The sequence below is a fragment of the Acanthochromis polyacanthus genome, chromosome 23, assembly GCF_021347895.1.
Source record: "Acanthochromis polyacanthus isolate Apoly-LR-REF ecotype Palm Island chromosome 23, KAUST_Apoly_ChrSc, whole genome shotgun sequence".
Classification (NCBI taxonomy): Eukaryota; Metazoa; Chordata; class Actinopteri; family Pomacentridae; genus Acanthochromis; species Acanthochromis polyacanthus.
This window is the reverse complement of record NC_067135.1, coordinates 20835480-20852802: the sequence shown is the minus strand read 5'-3', so window position 1 is coordinate 20852802 and position 17323 is coordinate 20835480. Positions and strand designations below refer to the sequence as shown.

Below are 17323 nucleotides of genomic sequence, written 5' to 3'. Positions count from 1 at the left end.
GGGCAAAAATCTCAACTGGATAATGCAATTAAAGTAATAAATGATGGTTTAATAGCATTGATTAGCAATTGATACCAGCAAATTGGGTTTCACATTTGTAATAGCATTTAAATGTCTTACATTTCTAAATCTTTTTATTAGTTTTCATGTATAGCACACCATTGTATAAACTTTCAAAGTTGAAACTGGCTTCTTGGTGGCTTCGTTTGCACTTATGTAGCACTCCATCACAGAACTGTGATACTACTAATATTAGTATCAGCATTGGTACTGTATCTCCTAGTCTTCCTGTTGTCGTTTTATTTTCGTTAGCAGGGGAATCAATTTAGCGTAGCTGAATGTGTGACGGTGTGATTAGAAGCAGAAGCTTTGTGCTATGTGTGCATTTACTGCTGAGAAAAGGCCCGTTCAATACGATGACTTAAAATTCATCATGGTGGATGGCAGACAATATTCTCCGCTGCCTATTTATAATATATTACTCATACAGCACCATTCAGTCCTTTGAGCATGTCCCGCACAATAGCTGAAATGAAATTCAAGTGGCTGGAATATGCTGCAGAGGGAAAGCAATATAGACTGATAGAGAAATAGAATTTGCTGGTGGAATAGAAGGCAGTGTAGATATCACTTTGTGCACATGCATTTTCAGACATATGGATTTCACATGCATGATTTAGCTTTTAATTTGTATGACCTTTGTATGTTTGTGCTTGTAGGTGGATTTACTTAGGATTTTTTTTAATTTTATTTTTTATCTTGAAACCCAATTCACAGGGTCAGAAAAAGTGCCTTGAACAAACATCTGACTTCAAGCAGAACATCTAGTTCCCAGTGATATTTAGTTTTCAATGAGGTCGGCTGGTGTAAAACCCTGATTATTTATTCAGTAGGATAATATAAGCAACTAAATGCAATGGGAACATTGTCAACTGACTACCATCTTCAGTGGGAATGAATTATGTTGTTGTTCCTCTACTTAGAGAAAATAAAAGATCAAGTTAAAGAGCCTATATAGAAGAGATATGAGACGGACATAAAATGATAAAATTGTCCCATTTAAGTCAACATTTCAATGAAAAATGTTACTCCCAGGTTGGGGTATAGAATTTTTAAACTCAAAACTAAAATCTTTTCCAATCCTTTTTAACAACCTTATAGGTTCCGTTTAGCAATACATACTAGCGCTAGACACCTTATCAATATCAAATATAAAATTTTTTGGTAGAATGTTTGATAGCTTCACATAAAAGCATTAGATGCAAATTGCCATGAAAGCACATTATGAAAACACAAAGTTCAGTTGCATGAACAAATCCCATTTGACTCACTTCCTGGTTTATAAACAGCTATTTGTATCCTTGATGATGGAGCTCCTTCTCCTGGGGCTGCCAAATCCAGATATTTGCAAATCTGGAACTGTAGTCCAGGTTGCAATACAATATGCAGTATATACAATATAATACAGTACAGTAAGTGTGTTTACATGTACTGATGAACGTGAGCACACATCACTATCACTTCAACAGAAACTTCACTTCAACTGTCTTTTCAGCCTTGAGCTATTGTGAACTGCACAAACAGTTCCACAGTTACAGGAGGTAAACCCACTGACTGAAGATCCTAAAACTCCTATTGAAGATACTATAGCAATGTTTAGTCAGAAGTTTGGAAACACATGCTCTGGAATTTGGATGGCTTGAAAATGGCTTGAAAATGCTTATTGACTTCTGCTGTAGTCCTAGTGTAGGACAAAAAAGCCTTCTCAATAACATTTTAATTAATTATGTGATTAATTACACAATTCAACTGAATGACTGTAAAGTCCAGTCTGGTGTGGACGAACCTTGCCCTCTCCACACTTTGTGCCGGTCATGACGAGGCCAGGGTCAGGTAGGTCACCCTGGCCATCCTGGGTGCTGTACACGTAGGTGCCACGACACTTCACCTCTATGCCGCCTGTCTTGATGGTGGTATCGATGGACACAGCGTTGGTGCCTTTGGGCTTCTTGGCAGCACTGTGACACTGGATCTTACCACACTTGGCATCACTGAGATAGAGATACAAACACATGAGCATGACTCTTAATTTTTCAAGGGCAAATCAGCAGAGATTTTGGGTTTTTTTTTTTTTTTTTAGTGATGCTACTGAGCAGCTACCACATTGGGAAGCAGCTGGGAATAGACACAAAATGATTATCCATTTCCTAATATTTTCAACTAAAGTTGAACATTCGACATGTGTTGTGGCTACTTCCTCTGCCAGCAGTTTGGTTGGAATGTGACTGAATATGAATGAAAAACTGAAGAAATCATAAAGGCATTGAAGAATATTAATCATGAGTCTTGTCTGCAGGGTGACATACACCCATCAACCATCGTCCACCTTCACCAACGCCAGGCAAGAAAAAATGTCCATCAAGCACTGTCTACTTGTAAAGCTTACTGTGAGTACAGTGGGGCATTAAAAGTGTCTCTCTTGACATTACAGCTTCAAACATCAGAAACCTTGTGAGTTTAGAGTTGAATATACTGTGTAAGTAGCCCTCATTAATTGTTTTTTTTTTTTGGTCAGAGCTCACATCTCTTCATTAATATGGAGATTCAAAATGGCAAATACACACACATCTTGTGGAAAACAAATGATGGAGATTTTACAATGATGGACAGATAGCGACTGTGTGTACATCATTCACATGTCTTAATACCAGGCAGATTTACATATCCTCTAATCAGTCTTGTGGCTCACTGTTGCCAGAAAACAGTCTAATGACTCCTGTGGGACTCTATAATGGCTTTGGGCAGCGGTAGATCATACAAGGCACTTGTCAACCACCTTAATCCATGAGCTCATTTACATGGCTAAGTCACTAATTTGGCTCCATTAATTAGCTCTGGCACTGTGCCATGGAAACTGCTCCTTTGAGACCTGAGGTGACAGTTTACAGAGGGCTTGTGTATGCATGTGTTTGTTAGGGTGAATGATTAAACACTGAATTCTGCAGTTTACTGACAGCAGCAGAGATTTCATGACTGTAGTGGTGAACTTTAACAGTAAAAATATAACATTATCATTTCTTTAAAGCTGCAATTAGTAATTTTGGCCACTTTGGGGCAACAGAACATGGAAACTATAAAACAGAATGTGCCTTACAAAAAGTTGACAGGTGAGCAAACGCATGCTCAAGCTTATGTCGCATTGCCCCATTAACGGGAACTGGATACCAGATTACAAAATGGTGTCTCACTCATTTAAATGGAAGTTGCTCTGTGACACACAGTCCTCCATAGGGCCTATGGTTGTTCTGCATACTTTTACAAATTTGGGCCCCATGGAAATATTCATTAGCATCCTTCTTAGTCAAACCAGTGGAGAACATGGTTGACTTCCTGTTAACTCCCCACATGAAAAGGGATAAATTAAAATGATCACACAGTTTTTCCAGACTTTTCAAAGGTCTTTGTACTAATTGTATCAAATTCTGTATCAAAATCTGTATTATCATTGATCAAGTGCAATACATCTGTTTCTCTTACTTAAGTTCATCTGTGTTAATCTTTCTTGGTACTAGTATTAGTATACAGTTTACATCTTGTACTTGCGCTATTTTATTTTTCTTATTTATTTTATTTCTTATTTTCTTCTAGACACTTCACAAACTTAAGACACTTTAGACACTTTACACAAACACTTTTAGAAACTTGCATTTTGTACTTTTGTACTATGTATTCTTTGTTATTTCTATTTTACTACTAACCTCATTGTAAATTTGTATATTCCACTAACCTTTGTTCATTTTGTATTGTTTATTCTACTCTGGCAAAACAATTTCCACCGGGATGAATAAAGTAGATCTTATCCTATCTTATCTATACACCGGTAAATCTTCATTAGAGTTGTGTGTGTGTGTGTGTGTGTGTGTGTGTGTGTGTGTGTGTGTGTGGGGGGGGGGGGAGTTCATCCCAGCTAATTTAGGGTGAAGGCAGGGAACATCCTGGATAGGTCGCTGGTCTATCACATTGTGGTTGGTTGCATCAGCAGCAGTGATGAGCAGATGTATACAGGGGAGGTTGAAAGTCTGTCATAGTTGTGCCAGGACAACAACCTGCTCGCGTTATACTAACATACTAACATAGCTCCTTGGTTTGAACAAAACCAAGGAGCTATTTGTGGACTTTGGGAGGAGACAGTAGAGAAACTACACCCCATTGAGGATGAATGGGACACTTGTGAGAGGGTGTGCAGTTTTAAATACCTGGGAGTGCATATCTCTGAGGATCTATCATGGACACCACACATTGACTGTCTGGTGAAAAATGTGAGGCATTGTCTTTATCACCTCAGACAACTGAGAAAGTTCAAGGCCTCTCAGCAAATACTGCTGAAATAAGTTTGTTAAATAAGTAAATATCATTTGTATTTGTCAGGCTATCCTACACATGAATTGTTCTTATTAGCTGTCAATCACAATATGTGATTTGACATGTCTAATGAAAAGGGGAAAAGATTTAAACTGAAATAAAGTTGCCCTTATACACTTTGAGGAAACCAAATGCTAGATATGTTAAAAGTGTTTCTTAAATTTAGCAGCAAATCAGATTGAGATTAGACATATCTATCTTATGCACTGTTTTCAGAAATATGCATTTGTGTGATCTATGCTAATGTTAGGCCTGCCACAATGATTACAGTACCAACTCATCTTGAACAGAGTTCGAGTCCATGTTATTATATTTATTGTCTTATATATGTGTTTTTTATTTTTCGATGCTCTTTATTTATGAGTTATTTATTTTTTTCCACTCTATAATTTCACTATATGGATATTCCTAAGAATGAAGTATCTACTTATCATCTTAAAATTAAAAGATTAACTACATCAAATAATATTTTGTCAAAAAAGGTAATTATTGTGACAGATGTCTTTCCGTACAAATCTCCTTTTTTGTCCTGGAACTGTGGCCGCAAAAATACAAAACAGGTTTCCACGTATTTGACCGTCGTCCATCTGCAATGCAGTTTCACGTTCAGTTTGAGGCACTGCATCTTCACTACCAAACCAGGACTCGTCTTTAATCTGGACGTCATTGAGAACAAAAACCCCAGTGACGTCTGAAAAGCATAAAATTTGCTGGACTTGGTTGGTTTCGTTGGCTTTTCCTCTCAGACATATTATATGAAAGCAATATTCATACCACGTGGACCAGCTGGACTGAAGATAGTCTTTGATTTACCTTTCCCTGTCTGAGCTCTGCTTGCCTTCATTTCTTACTCTCTCTCAACTCTTCCTTCTCCATCTCCTCTTTGGGATGCTCTTCCTCCTCTCTTTTTTGGGTTGGGAAAAGCTAGTGATGGTTCCCTTCCACTTCATTCTTTACTGTTTCCTACAACATTCACACTGACTGAACTATGTTTTTCCCTTTGATAGTCTTCATCATCAACTATGATACAATCTTATGTGTACAACTTAAAGCTTAAAGAGGTACTTAACATGTAAATGTTTTTTGAGCTGTAAACTAAATGCTATTACTGTACCATGATGAAACACATCAATGTTGATGTTATTATGACCTTGACACCAAATTTATAAAAACCAGCATTAAACAAACAGAATGTAGTTTTCAAACAGTACATGAAAATCTGGTGTGACCAGGCGTGAACTAACTGTGACGTCACCCATTGGTTTCAACGCCGAGAAAATGAAGCCCAGATTTTGCTACTTCCTGGTCGCCATTTTGGATTTTTTGGAGCCAGTGACGTAAAAAGCGTCATCAAAAAGGCTGGACCGGAGAGCAACTCGGGGCAGGACCAGTCTATGGGACTGTCAATCAAGTATAGCCACGCCCCCTGGCTCCGCCAACTTTAACGATTTATTTAAAATTCAGTATTGATTTATTTTAAGATCGGCCACCTGATCTCTCATTTTGACCATGAAAACTAACGGGAAAAAAATCCTAAGCTGTAGAAAATCAGTCTATCAAATTTTATTTTTTCCAAAAATGAATTGGGGTCTATGGAGCAAAAGCTTTTTGGAGCCAACCCTAGCAGACCGCGTGATATTGCAAGTTTTTGACACTTCCGGGTGGGCTTCAATTTTGGAGCCAGATGCTACGTCCACTTTATATACAGTCTATGGGTGTGACAGGGGGTTTAGTTACACATTAATGTCATGTAAAGTCCAACCAAAAATCACAGGTTGTAATTCCCAAAAAACAAACAAAAAAATAAAATAAAATAAACCTTCCACAGACGATCCCCCTGCCATCCTTCTGTGGCTGTTTTTTTAACGTTAGCTAGCTACACAAGTGAAAATTAGCAATGCCCAGGCTCAGTGGAAACCGTGGCTTATCTCGCAAGCAGACACGTTATGTGAACTTAGGGGCTCGACACACGGGAAGCGACAACAGTCGTGCTCCATTCATTTTCTATGGCTGCTGTGCGACGAGACGAACATCGTTTTCCCCCCTCCCAACAACGCGACGGCGACATTCGTGCATGTGAAATTTCGCGCACGTTCACGTAAATGTGCACCCGCTGGCTTGCGACGTGATACAAGAAAGTTGAAAAATGTTCAGCTTTTGTGGCTGTCGCCTGGAGCTTCAACCAATCTGCGAGGGTTTCACTCACTTACCAGTGAGCTTACAGCATGTTACACAGTGCAGTCTGCTCCTATACATTAATGGTCCGCTCCGGTTTTCAACCATTGTTTTCAGCCCTTTTCAACATTGAGGAGCAAATCATTTTAGCCATGACTGACTTCCCGAGTCTTTATGATCCTTCCCTTAATGACTATCGATATATAAATAAAAAAGCTGCTGCATGGAAGTTGGTTGGCGCCAGGGTAAACTTTCATAAGCCAATGTCAATAGTAAAATTTCGGCTAAATCAAGCAATATCTTCTGGCTCATCATCTTTATGCTTTTCTGTCATGAAAATCTTTGAAAACGTAAAAAAATCCCTCCAATTTTACAGCCGATCAGAAGTGAGGGAGACAAGCGATCTGTGCTTTTGCACAGCACGCCGTGTGTCGCCGTCGCCTGCCGCTGCCAAGTATCGCGCACCGTGTGTTGAATCTATCTCCTGTTGCGATGACTTTCGCATTCCCCCCTCAACTGTCGCTTCCTGTGTGTCGAGCCCCTTAGACAGTATTGGCGTTTAATATATTGTGTACAGTTATATTACTGTGTAGTCTAGTGCTTCTCAAATAGTGGGGAGCGCCCCGCCTGGAGGGATGCGGAGGCATGGCGGGGGCGGGGGGGGGGGGGGGGGGGGGGGGGGCGCGAGCGACTGGGAGGAAAAGGTCCACGGTAAATTTAAATTTTTTACAGAATTTGACAAGTTGTTTTGATCATACAGTAAAATACTAGATTGCTCAGTTCCAGATAGCTGTGACTGAATGTTTTGTGCCTTTGTAGATAAACTGTGATCTGTCAGTTGCAATGCACACGTGTAAATGACTACAGACCTATTGCTCTGACCTCGCACATCATGAAAACTCTGGAGCGGCTGGTTTTACGTCTACTGAGGCTTGGGGTCAAAGACAAACTTGTTTCCTTGCAGTTTGCATACAAAGAACACATTTGAGTGGATGATGCCATCCTCTTCATGCTTCACCGTGCCCTGTCTCATCTGGAGGAACCTGGAGTTTATGTGAGAATCATGTTCTTTGATTTTTCAAATGCATTCAACTCCATCCAACCCACCATCCTCAAAGACAAGATCACAGATATGGGAGTGGATCCTTCCTGTGTTTTATGGATCACAGACAGGAAGGCCACAGTTTGTCAGGCTGGGGAACTGTGTTTCTGGGACATTAATGAGTAATACTGGGGCTCCACAAGGAACAGTCCTGGCTCCATTCCTGTTCACACTGTATACATCTGACTTCAAATACAGCACTGAGTCCTGCCACATTCAGAAATACTCTTGATGACATTGCTATCTTGGCATGTATCAGAAATGGACATGAAGCTGAATACAGAGATCTGATAAGTGCCTTCAGTGACTGGAGTCACAAAAACTGCCTGCTACTTAACGTCTCAAAGACAAAGGAAATAATCATAGATTTCATCCAAACCCCCTCTTCAGCCAGTCAACACTTGTGGTGAGGACATCGAGATGGTGACATCATATAAATATTTAGGTGTCCACCTTGATAATAAGCTGGACTGGTCTACAAATGTAGACGTCATCTACAAAAAGAGCCAGAGCCGACTTTATTGCCCCAGAAGACTTCGATCTTTAGACATCTGCAGTAAGATGCTGCCGATGTTTTATCAGTCTGTGGTAACAAGTGTCCTGTTTTATGCTGCAGTCTGCTGTGGAGGCAGTATAAAGAGCAAGGATGCAAGCCATCTGAGCAAACTGATTAAAAAAGCTGGCTCTGTGGTTGGAATCACATTTAACACATTGGAGGATGAGGTGGAGAGACGGGCACTGAGCAAGATAGAGGCCATTCTGAAAAACATGGATCATCCCCTTCACATCTGCCTCAGTGAACAACAAAACATCAGTGGACAGCTCCTATCCCTGTGCTGCAGGACTGAAAGATTGAGGAAATCTTTCTTGCCATCAGCAGTCAAGCTCTTCAATTCAAAATTAAACAGATAAGAACCCTGACAACTGAATTTCCCTTCGGGCATGAATAATGTGATTCTATTCTATTCTATTCTATTCTAAATGATCAACTGAGGCATAATACTGTTAAAAAATTTACCTTTTTTTTCTGAAGAAATTTCAGGGTGATCATAAGAAAGTAATTCATTACATGTGAGCATTTTCAGAATGCACTTTCTTTAAACTAAAACAAAGGGAAAACGTTCGAGTCGTGGTCATTTAGGCTATTATACTGTAATTTTACTGGGGCTCATTTAAGATCAAATTGAGCTTTATGTGGCCCCTGGACTAAAATGAGTTTCACACTCCTGACCTTTACTGTGAAAAACAACAAAATGGAATCCGACAAAATAACACAGCCCTGCATATTCACATTTTAATTTAAAAACAGGTTAATGTAAAAACAGTTCATATATACATATATATGTCACAGTAGAGATGGCAATTCAGTAGAATTGGCAATTCTCCTAGTAGAGATGCCAATCGCAATCTCCCCTAGGAGAGATGCCAATCGCAATCTCTACTAGGAGAATTGGCAATTCTACTGAATTGGTTAGGGTTAGGGTTAGCAATCGCAAAGTCTACTTGGAGAATTGCCAATTCTCCTAGTAGAGATTGCGATTGGCATCTCTACTAGGAGAATTGCCAATTCTACTAGGAGAATTGCCAATTCTACTAGGAGAATTGCCAATTCTACTGAATTGCCATCACTACTATGACACACACACACACACACACACACACACACACACACACACACACACACACACTATATATATATATATATATATATGTGTCACAGTACCAGTTGTATTTTTGTTAGTGTGTATTTTAGTGCATGGTTTGGAGTGCTTATTTTAATTGTTTAGGTTTTTATTTTATAGTTGCATGGTTTTGTTTGTGGTGGTTATTTTGTTGTGTTTCTATTTTGTAGTTGCATGAGTTTATTTGGAGTGTGCATGTTACTGGGTGGAGTGATCTTTTTTTCTTTTGAGTTGTAATTAGTGAAGACAGCTGGGACTGATTTAGCGGAGACCGCGACTGATTGGACAGAGCTACCTGAGCTGATGCAGAAAAGAGGGACACATGTGCAACAGGGGAGGCGAACAGAGGACTAACAGAGCGCACAAGGGGGAAACCAAGCGGAGGACTAACGGAGCGCACAAGGGGGAAACCAAGCAGAGGAGTAACAGCGCAGCCGTGAGTAGAACTGGGGACAGACGGGGAACAAAGTGGAGCGACACAAGAGTGGACCGAGCCAAAGAAACTCCACGCTACATGCAGTAAGCAGCGCTGGTTCGAGGGGAGAGGACGGAGGCGGACTGAGTCGGGTCGTGGCTGCACGGAGGCAGGAACGGAGGGCTGAAGTGAGCGACGGATGCCGAGGAGGATTGATACAACGCAGATTCCCAGATAAGTGAAGGGACGTGAACCATCCTACCCAGCAGTGTGTGTGTGGTTGGTTGTTTTTATGGTGTGCCGAAAACTGAGTGACGCTCCCTCTTCCACAGCGCTGCATCACGACGGACCAGCCGTGAGGAGGACTCGGAGGTACGGAGGCCAAGGAGGAAGTGTGCGGCTCGTCACTCATCGCCCTGCGTCGCCTGTTCCCCAGAGAATATTCCCTTTGAAGGACTATCACACCGGCCAAGATAAGCATAGCCTCAAAAAGACCAGTGTGCTCTGTTTTATTGATCTGACGCCCCCAACGGGACTGTTTTTTATAGATTTTAGTAGGATTTTAGTCTATTTTTTAAGAGATTGTTTTTAAGGATTTTAGTCTATTTTTTTTTAGATTGTTGTTATCTTGTGTTGTTGGTTTTAAAAATGAGGAAATAAATTTCCTTCATTGCCCATTGCATTTGTGCACGTTTTTTAACAGTGGAAAATCAAGTCTTTTGACTGCTGGTAAAAAAGTATCTGCATCTGTACAGTCCATGTGACATATGTCCTCTGAAGGGGGGGCCTGGCACAAAAAAAAAATTGAGAACCACTGTTGTAGTCTAATCCAGTCTAGCTGGTGTCTTACTGTCCCGTTTTGACGACCACGACTAAGTCCAACTGTCGTCCGCATGACTGAGGTCGAAGAGCAGCCTCCTCAGGGGGGTCGTGTTGCCCTTGCCTCGTATCTGTAGCAGCACAGACTGTACAGTACATTACGTCTACATGGTGCATTCGAAAGCACCTGGACATTCCTTTCACTCCTTATTTATCCTTTCAGTAGACTTACTGTTGCGCATGCTGTCACGCATGCACAAATGGGCAGTTGATCAGGAAGTGGCAAAACCAACCAATTTGAAATGGAAGACGGCAAACACAAGGGCCCGACTGATTTATCAACCGGCCAATTAAATCAGTCGATTATAGTCCGTTTCAAAAATAATCATCATCGGTCTTAGTTGTGGCTATTAAATGCCGATATATTCTTAATTTCTCACAAAACAGTCAATGCTGTTGAGCGGCGAAGTCGCACAGAATGATGTCCTTGTCCTTGGAGCTCTGACTCGATTCAGCCTTCAGTCCTCACCACTGTCTTCTCAGTAATATATAGGAGTAAGCTACAGCCAAGGCAACATTACAGGAGTGGGCTGAGCCGACAGGTAAGTTTATAACGATGTTGTGAAATTAACAATGTTACGGCCCTGCCTTTGTATTTTTGCTTGGAGCTTTTATTTCTGTTTGATCTATTTTTATTTTTCCCACAATCTGGGAGTTTACTTCCTAGAGAAGGTCACTTTTTGTTATATTTGGTTCTTTAATTTCAGCAACACCCATTTGATGTCAGACACTTCCCTTTTGTGTTGAAACCAACCTTTGTCAAAATTAAAACAGACTGAGCTCTGGAAATTCAGTGCTTGTTTTCACTTGCAATTGTGACCAGTGACCCAGGCTGTAACAGCAACTCACTGTGTGTGTTGATATGGAGCAACATTACTGTCGGGCTATTTGTGACCATTATATATTCTGAAACTCTGTCAAAGACTTGTTTTTCCATCTGAGAAAGGTGTCTCTGGTTTTTATTTTGGTTCATATGAGTCCGGACTTCATGGCAAAGAAAATAATGTAATAGAGAAAAAGTGATGTAATGTTAAAGTACATGAGAGGACTGCATTTATAACAACTCATTTTGCTTCTATACAGTATACAGTATATATATATATATATATATATATATATGTATGTATATGATGTATTTTATAATTTATTTATAGATTGACTCTTTTTAAGGTTATATAATTTCATAGAGGTTTAATGCTTTGTTACGTGTTTTAGTACTTGACAATTCCTCTCTGTTGTAAAGTTAAACAAACACTAAAGGACAAAGTACTGTAAAACAGTTAAATATTCTGCCTGTAATTCACATCTTTGTTGTTGTAAGCGTCAAGGGACCAAAAAATAAGCTATTTTGTTCATTATATATTTCTAAAATTAATCAGCCCATTAATCAATTACTAGAATCCTTTCTGTCAAATATTGGAATCGGCATCGGCCTCAAAAATTCCATATTCGGTCGGGCCCTACTAAACAGCACATCGGCTGTCTCGGTGATAAATTTAAATTGAAAAAACAAAACAGAACAGTCGACCGACATACAGTAATATGCACACTCTTCCAGCACTTCCAGCTTACAGTGCCACATTAATGCGAAGCATGCATTAGTCGGGGATTCTAACATGAACCGTTAAACATGTTTAATAAACACCTTAAGTGCATATATACTCTCTTCTTTCTTAAGTCTGTTTGTGCATGTAAAATGAAACGCGAATAATATACATTAAACATGAATGATATGTAATTGTGATTAATCAAAATTAATCCACAGCAACCGTATGCTTAATTTGATTAAAAATTTTAACTGTTGACAGTACTAACTTTTTTTTACCTACTTTAACATTTTGTATCGACACTTCACTGTCATACTGTATGTGCATGTGACAAATAAATAAATCGAATCTAATTTAATCTATCACAGGGCCACATACAGAAACAGAGAACCAAGCACACTCACATTCACACTTATTTACTTAGGATCATCAATTAACCTCTGCATGTCTTTGGACTGTGGGAAGAAGCCGGAGAACCTGGAGAAAACCCACAGCATGCACAGTTAGAACATGCAAACTTCACATATAAAGATCCCAGGATCTTCTCGCAGTGAAGTGACGGTGCTAATAACCGAACCGTCGTGCAGCCCCTTTTCAATGTTTGTATAAAAAAATCTAAATCACAATCTGTATGTATATGATTTTTCCATTTTTGACTGGGGCTTTACAGACATCCCTCTCCACAGCTGAGATCTGTAATCTCTCCAACTCATTTTGGCTGTTTGCATCTATGTGACCTCTTTCTTTCAGTCACTACTCAGAGCTCTTGATCTTAGGTGAGGGTTGGAAGGTAAGCCAAATGGTAAATCAAGAGGATTGCCTTCTGGCTCAGCTCCTTCTTCCCCATGACAGTCCAGGACAATACCCACATTACTGCTGATGCTTCTCCATCTCACACTCCATTTTTTCATCACTCGTGGACAAAATCTCTGTATATTTTAACTCTTTGGTGCAGCAGCCAGAGGGAATGATACATGTGTTCCAGCAAAGAACGACGGCCCAGGGTTTGAAAATGCTGACTTTCATCCTGGCTGTTTCACACTTCGCAACGAGGTCATGGCTTGAGGAAACCAACAGAACCATAACATCCACAAAAAGCAGAGATATGGCTATGAAGTTCCCAAACCAAAATACCTTATTCACCTGGTACTTTCTTGAGCTTCTGTCCACAGATATTACAAACAGGACCAGATGGCTCCTAGCCATGGCCCCCACCATACCCTGCACTTCTAAAGAATCTGCATTGTTCCTCTGGAATTTGCAGTTTGCCAATAGGTTGGAGCCTCCTTTCCAGCAGCCAGGAATAAACCTTTTTCAGGAGGCTGGGCAGTGTGATATCAAACAACTACAGTACACCCTTTGGCCCCCCTTTTTAGAAAATTGGAACCACTACCCTGATCTGCCACTGCACAGATACGGTCTCTGGCCAGCATGGGACATTGAAGAGATCTGTCAGCCAAGACAGCTCAACAGTGTCCAGACTCTCCAGCAATTCAGGGCAAATCTAGCCTACATCTGTTGTCTTCTGCCCAAAACTGATGTGCAAGTAACTTTTAATTACATATTGAAACATTTTTTAGGTTTGCAGTACAGAGCAGAACAACTGTCTGTGAATATTTCTAGTTAAATGGAACAAAGTTACTGGACCATAAATGCTTTTTGGGCCAATGTACACTGAACGGTGAATGTGGAGGTTGGAAAAACTAAAATCTTTTTTGGCTATGTGCATCAATTCAGAATCACAAAGGATAAGAACGGGGATACTAGGGGACATATGAATCGATCTTGTCCCTTTTTTCTTATTGCGTATTAGTGCAGCTGATGATTTTCACTTGTTTCCTGGTTTGGAATGCAGTATGTCATTAACATCACTTCATTTGTTTAGTATCACATCTGTATATTGGCACATATGTCTGGAAAAGAGCCCTACAAAAAATAACATTATTAGACATTGTTCAAAAATGTACCTGATCATTTTGACTTACTGTGCGTGTTATTGCTTTTGCGATTTTGTAACACTGTGTTTCACTTTCCTAGTACAAAATGGCTTAAATACATGCTTGTCTGTGATGAGATTAAACTAAAATACTTGAACAAGAAATTTGGTGTCATATCATCAAGTCAGTTGTAAAGATTCATTATGAAAAGTGCTAATTACATAGAAATACTAGACAAAAACAATATGCATTTGCCGTCATGATTTCTGACAACAGTCCTATTATATACTTGACAGTCCATGCATTGCTTATGCTTCTAATGTGTGTTATGATGCATCAGCTTGTCTTACCTTTTCTCACACTTCATGTAATTGCCATGTTCATCTTTCCCACAGTTCCCAAAAGCATTCCCTGCTGCATTGACATCCTCAAAGCAGGCATCATGGGCTGGTCGAGCTCCTGGAAATGCAGCATACCTCATAAGTTCTCTTTACTTGGGCTATTGCTTTTTACTGTTGTTAACTGTATTAGCCACATTTTCCTCTGCAGACAGCAAACTGTCACTCACAAAGCTCTTGACAACAAATTGGCGAGCCACCTGTCTGTTGCATAAAATCACAGTGCTAACCATAAACATAGGGCCAAACCTGCATCACCTCGGAGACATGGCGAATATTAAATTTTAAGAGGAGCCAGACATTCTGAGAAATATGTTTGTTTGGCATCAAAGCCAAAATCAGATGAAAAGATCAATATCAATTTCATCCAGTGGAATCAAGAGTCAGCTGGGTTTTGCTCACAGTAGATGTTCAGCAGAGCTAAAACCTGGCAACAGGCCTTTTCAGATGCTGTGTCAGTGTGCTAAGCTGTTTTTCAAGAACAGCTCCAAATCTAAAGTCTTCTAAAGCATCACTAGGTGAAATCTTTTGCTGATTCTGCAGAAGTTAAAAAAGCAATGCACAATTAAAAACAAGACAGCTTTGGAGATGTTGGAAGATGGATCTGTTTCAGTTTTGATGATGTTTAAAGAGTAGTTTCTGCTTGCAGTCTTTATGCAAAGCCTGGCTAAACACATAGTGTATATTCATCTGCACAAAATTTTAAGGAATTCATAATCTAGAACAAGCATTTTATAGGCTGCAGTTTTTCTAATGATAAGACATTGTTCCTGAAATTTGTGTGCGTGTGTGTGTGTGTGTGTGTGTGTGTGTAATCTGAAAAGTAGGATAGTAGTAGTAGCAGTATAGTGCACTAATAACAATAATAAGTATTTTTTTAAATTAAAATAAAAAAATATATATTTTACAAGAATAATTATTTCCTAATGTTCCATTTCCATAAAATGACATTGCATCTTTATGATATCATGACTTTTTTCCTCACATTGCCACAAAGACCCAGAGCAAAACCAAAATAAGATGATGCATATTGAAAGTCCACATATTGCTTTTATCTATTGTGCTGCTGCAAAAACACTGTCATGCTAGTGAATGCAGCTTTCACATCTGAGAGGGAGAAGAAACAAGGACATCTGGCTTTGATGGGTGTGTATTTTGACAGGTTCGTCTCAGCTCAATTTCTGCATTGTATTTGTCAACATTGACATGCAGTACAGTACAACTGCCGTCGAATTTGTTAACCGAAAAGTTTAAAGCAGTTTCGAATGGAAGTTCTAATTATTTAGTGGTTGAAATTCTAAAACAAAACACTGACTTTCAAAACCTTTACTGAAAAGTTGTAAAGTGCTTTGGGTACCTTGCAGGTATATTAAACCGCTATATAAATACAGACCATTTTTACCAAGTTCCTAATTCTACAGTGCTTAAACAAAGGCTTAACACTGGTCTGAGGGCATGTGCAGCATATCCTTGTAATACTGAATGAGGAGATACTGTATGTGCTGTGTGGTCTTTTTATTACCGTAGCCCCAGAGCTGCAGGCACTGCTGTTCGTGGGTGAGGCACATGCCGTTGTAGCAGTAGGCCAGTCCGTACTGACAGGAGGATCCATCCAGCAGGTAGACATTGGCAGGACAGTAAGGAGAGGCCCCGGTGCAGTACTCTGGCAGGTCACATGCCCCCGCTGGCCCCCGGCACATGGTCCCTGCCTGCTTCAACTGGCACAGACAGGGAACAAGCATTGAGCGTGGAGGGAGGAAGAGAGGAGCAGAAGACATGGAGATCACTGTGTTGTGTTAAATCTCAGAGATATGATGCAGAGATGCGATTCCTTTTATAGAGAGTGGCCAAGATGTAAATAGCCAGCCTCAAGTCCTTCATAATCTGAACTGATCATCCATTTAACTGAGCAATAAAGCACTGTGCGAAAGTATTGTATCCTGATGTCTTCTATTTTTGCAAATTGCAAGGGGCATCACAAAGGGCCCATTGGCTCATTTTTACCCTAGGGATCTACAGCAGACTAATCTGGCCATTAGCCGAAGAAAATGGGGTGAAAATGATGATTTGAACAGTAAGCAGAAGCAGCAACATATGAGCAGAGGATAATATAGTATATAATTGATTATAGTGTATTTAAGTTGGGGAATAAATCCACCTGCTGTACTAGACATTTCAAGGTCAGTTGATGGTTACAATTTTGCAAACTAGCAAACTTTGCTCAATTCTGAAGAGCTAAATTTTAAATTGAATTGAAAATATACATAAATATTTTAAAGGACATGTAAAATGTGCACGCCTTAAAAGACCTACGATAGAAAAATTGAAGTGCAGTATTGCAGGCATAGGTAGAAAAAACATACCAATAAATGTTTTCACAAAAATCAACTTAAAGCTGCATAAGAGATTTCCAGGCCACTTGGAGAAAACAAGACAGACTCGATACACTACATTTTTAATTTATTAATTACAACCTGTGTTTGTATCATATGGGAAGAGGTAAAACCACCCAGTAGACTGATTATGTAACTGATTATGTCTCTGTTTTCCTTAGATACAACACTGTTAAGTTCATAGCCTACTATCCAAAGAATCTTCTGTACTGAACAAAAATATAAACACAGTATTCCTTCATGATCGTTAATTACAAAGGTGTATTTAAGACAACTGTTTAAAGTTTTGTCAAACAGCTCAAAAATGTTGGGTGTAAAGATGGCTAAATTTCACATCTTTTGCATTTAGAATTAAATTCAGTGTATATTTTCG

At 39.7% G+C, this 17323-nt stretch overlaps 1 protein-coding gene across 2 annotated transcripts in view; it reads right to left on the bottom strand.

The window, feature by feature from the left end:
• The window catches only part of adam19a (ADAM metallopeptidase domain 19a), a 273169-nt gene that overhangs the window by 46052 nt on the left and 209794 nt on the right, over positions 1-17323 (bottom strand). For both annotated transcript variants that reach the window (XM_051943831.1, XM_051943832.1), the window contains 3 exons: positions 16080-16275; positions 14510-14618; positions 1847-2051 (listed from right to left, as the gene is read on the bottom strand). In XM_051943831.1, coding sequence (XP_051799791.1) covers positions 1847-2051; positions 14510-14618; positions 16080-16275 — 510 coding nt within the window. The remainder of the gene's footprint in view (positions 1-1846; positions 2052-14509; positions 14619-16079; positions 16276-17323) is intronic.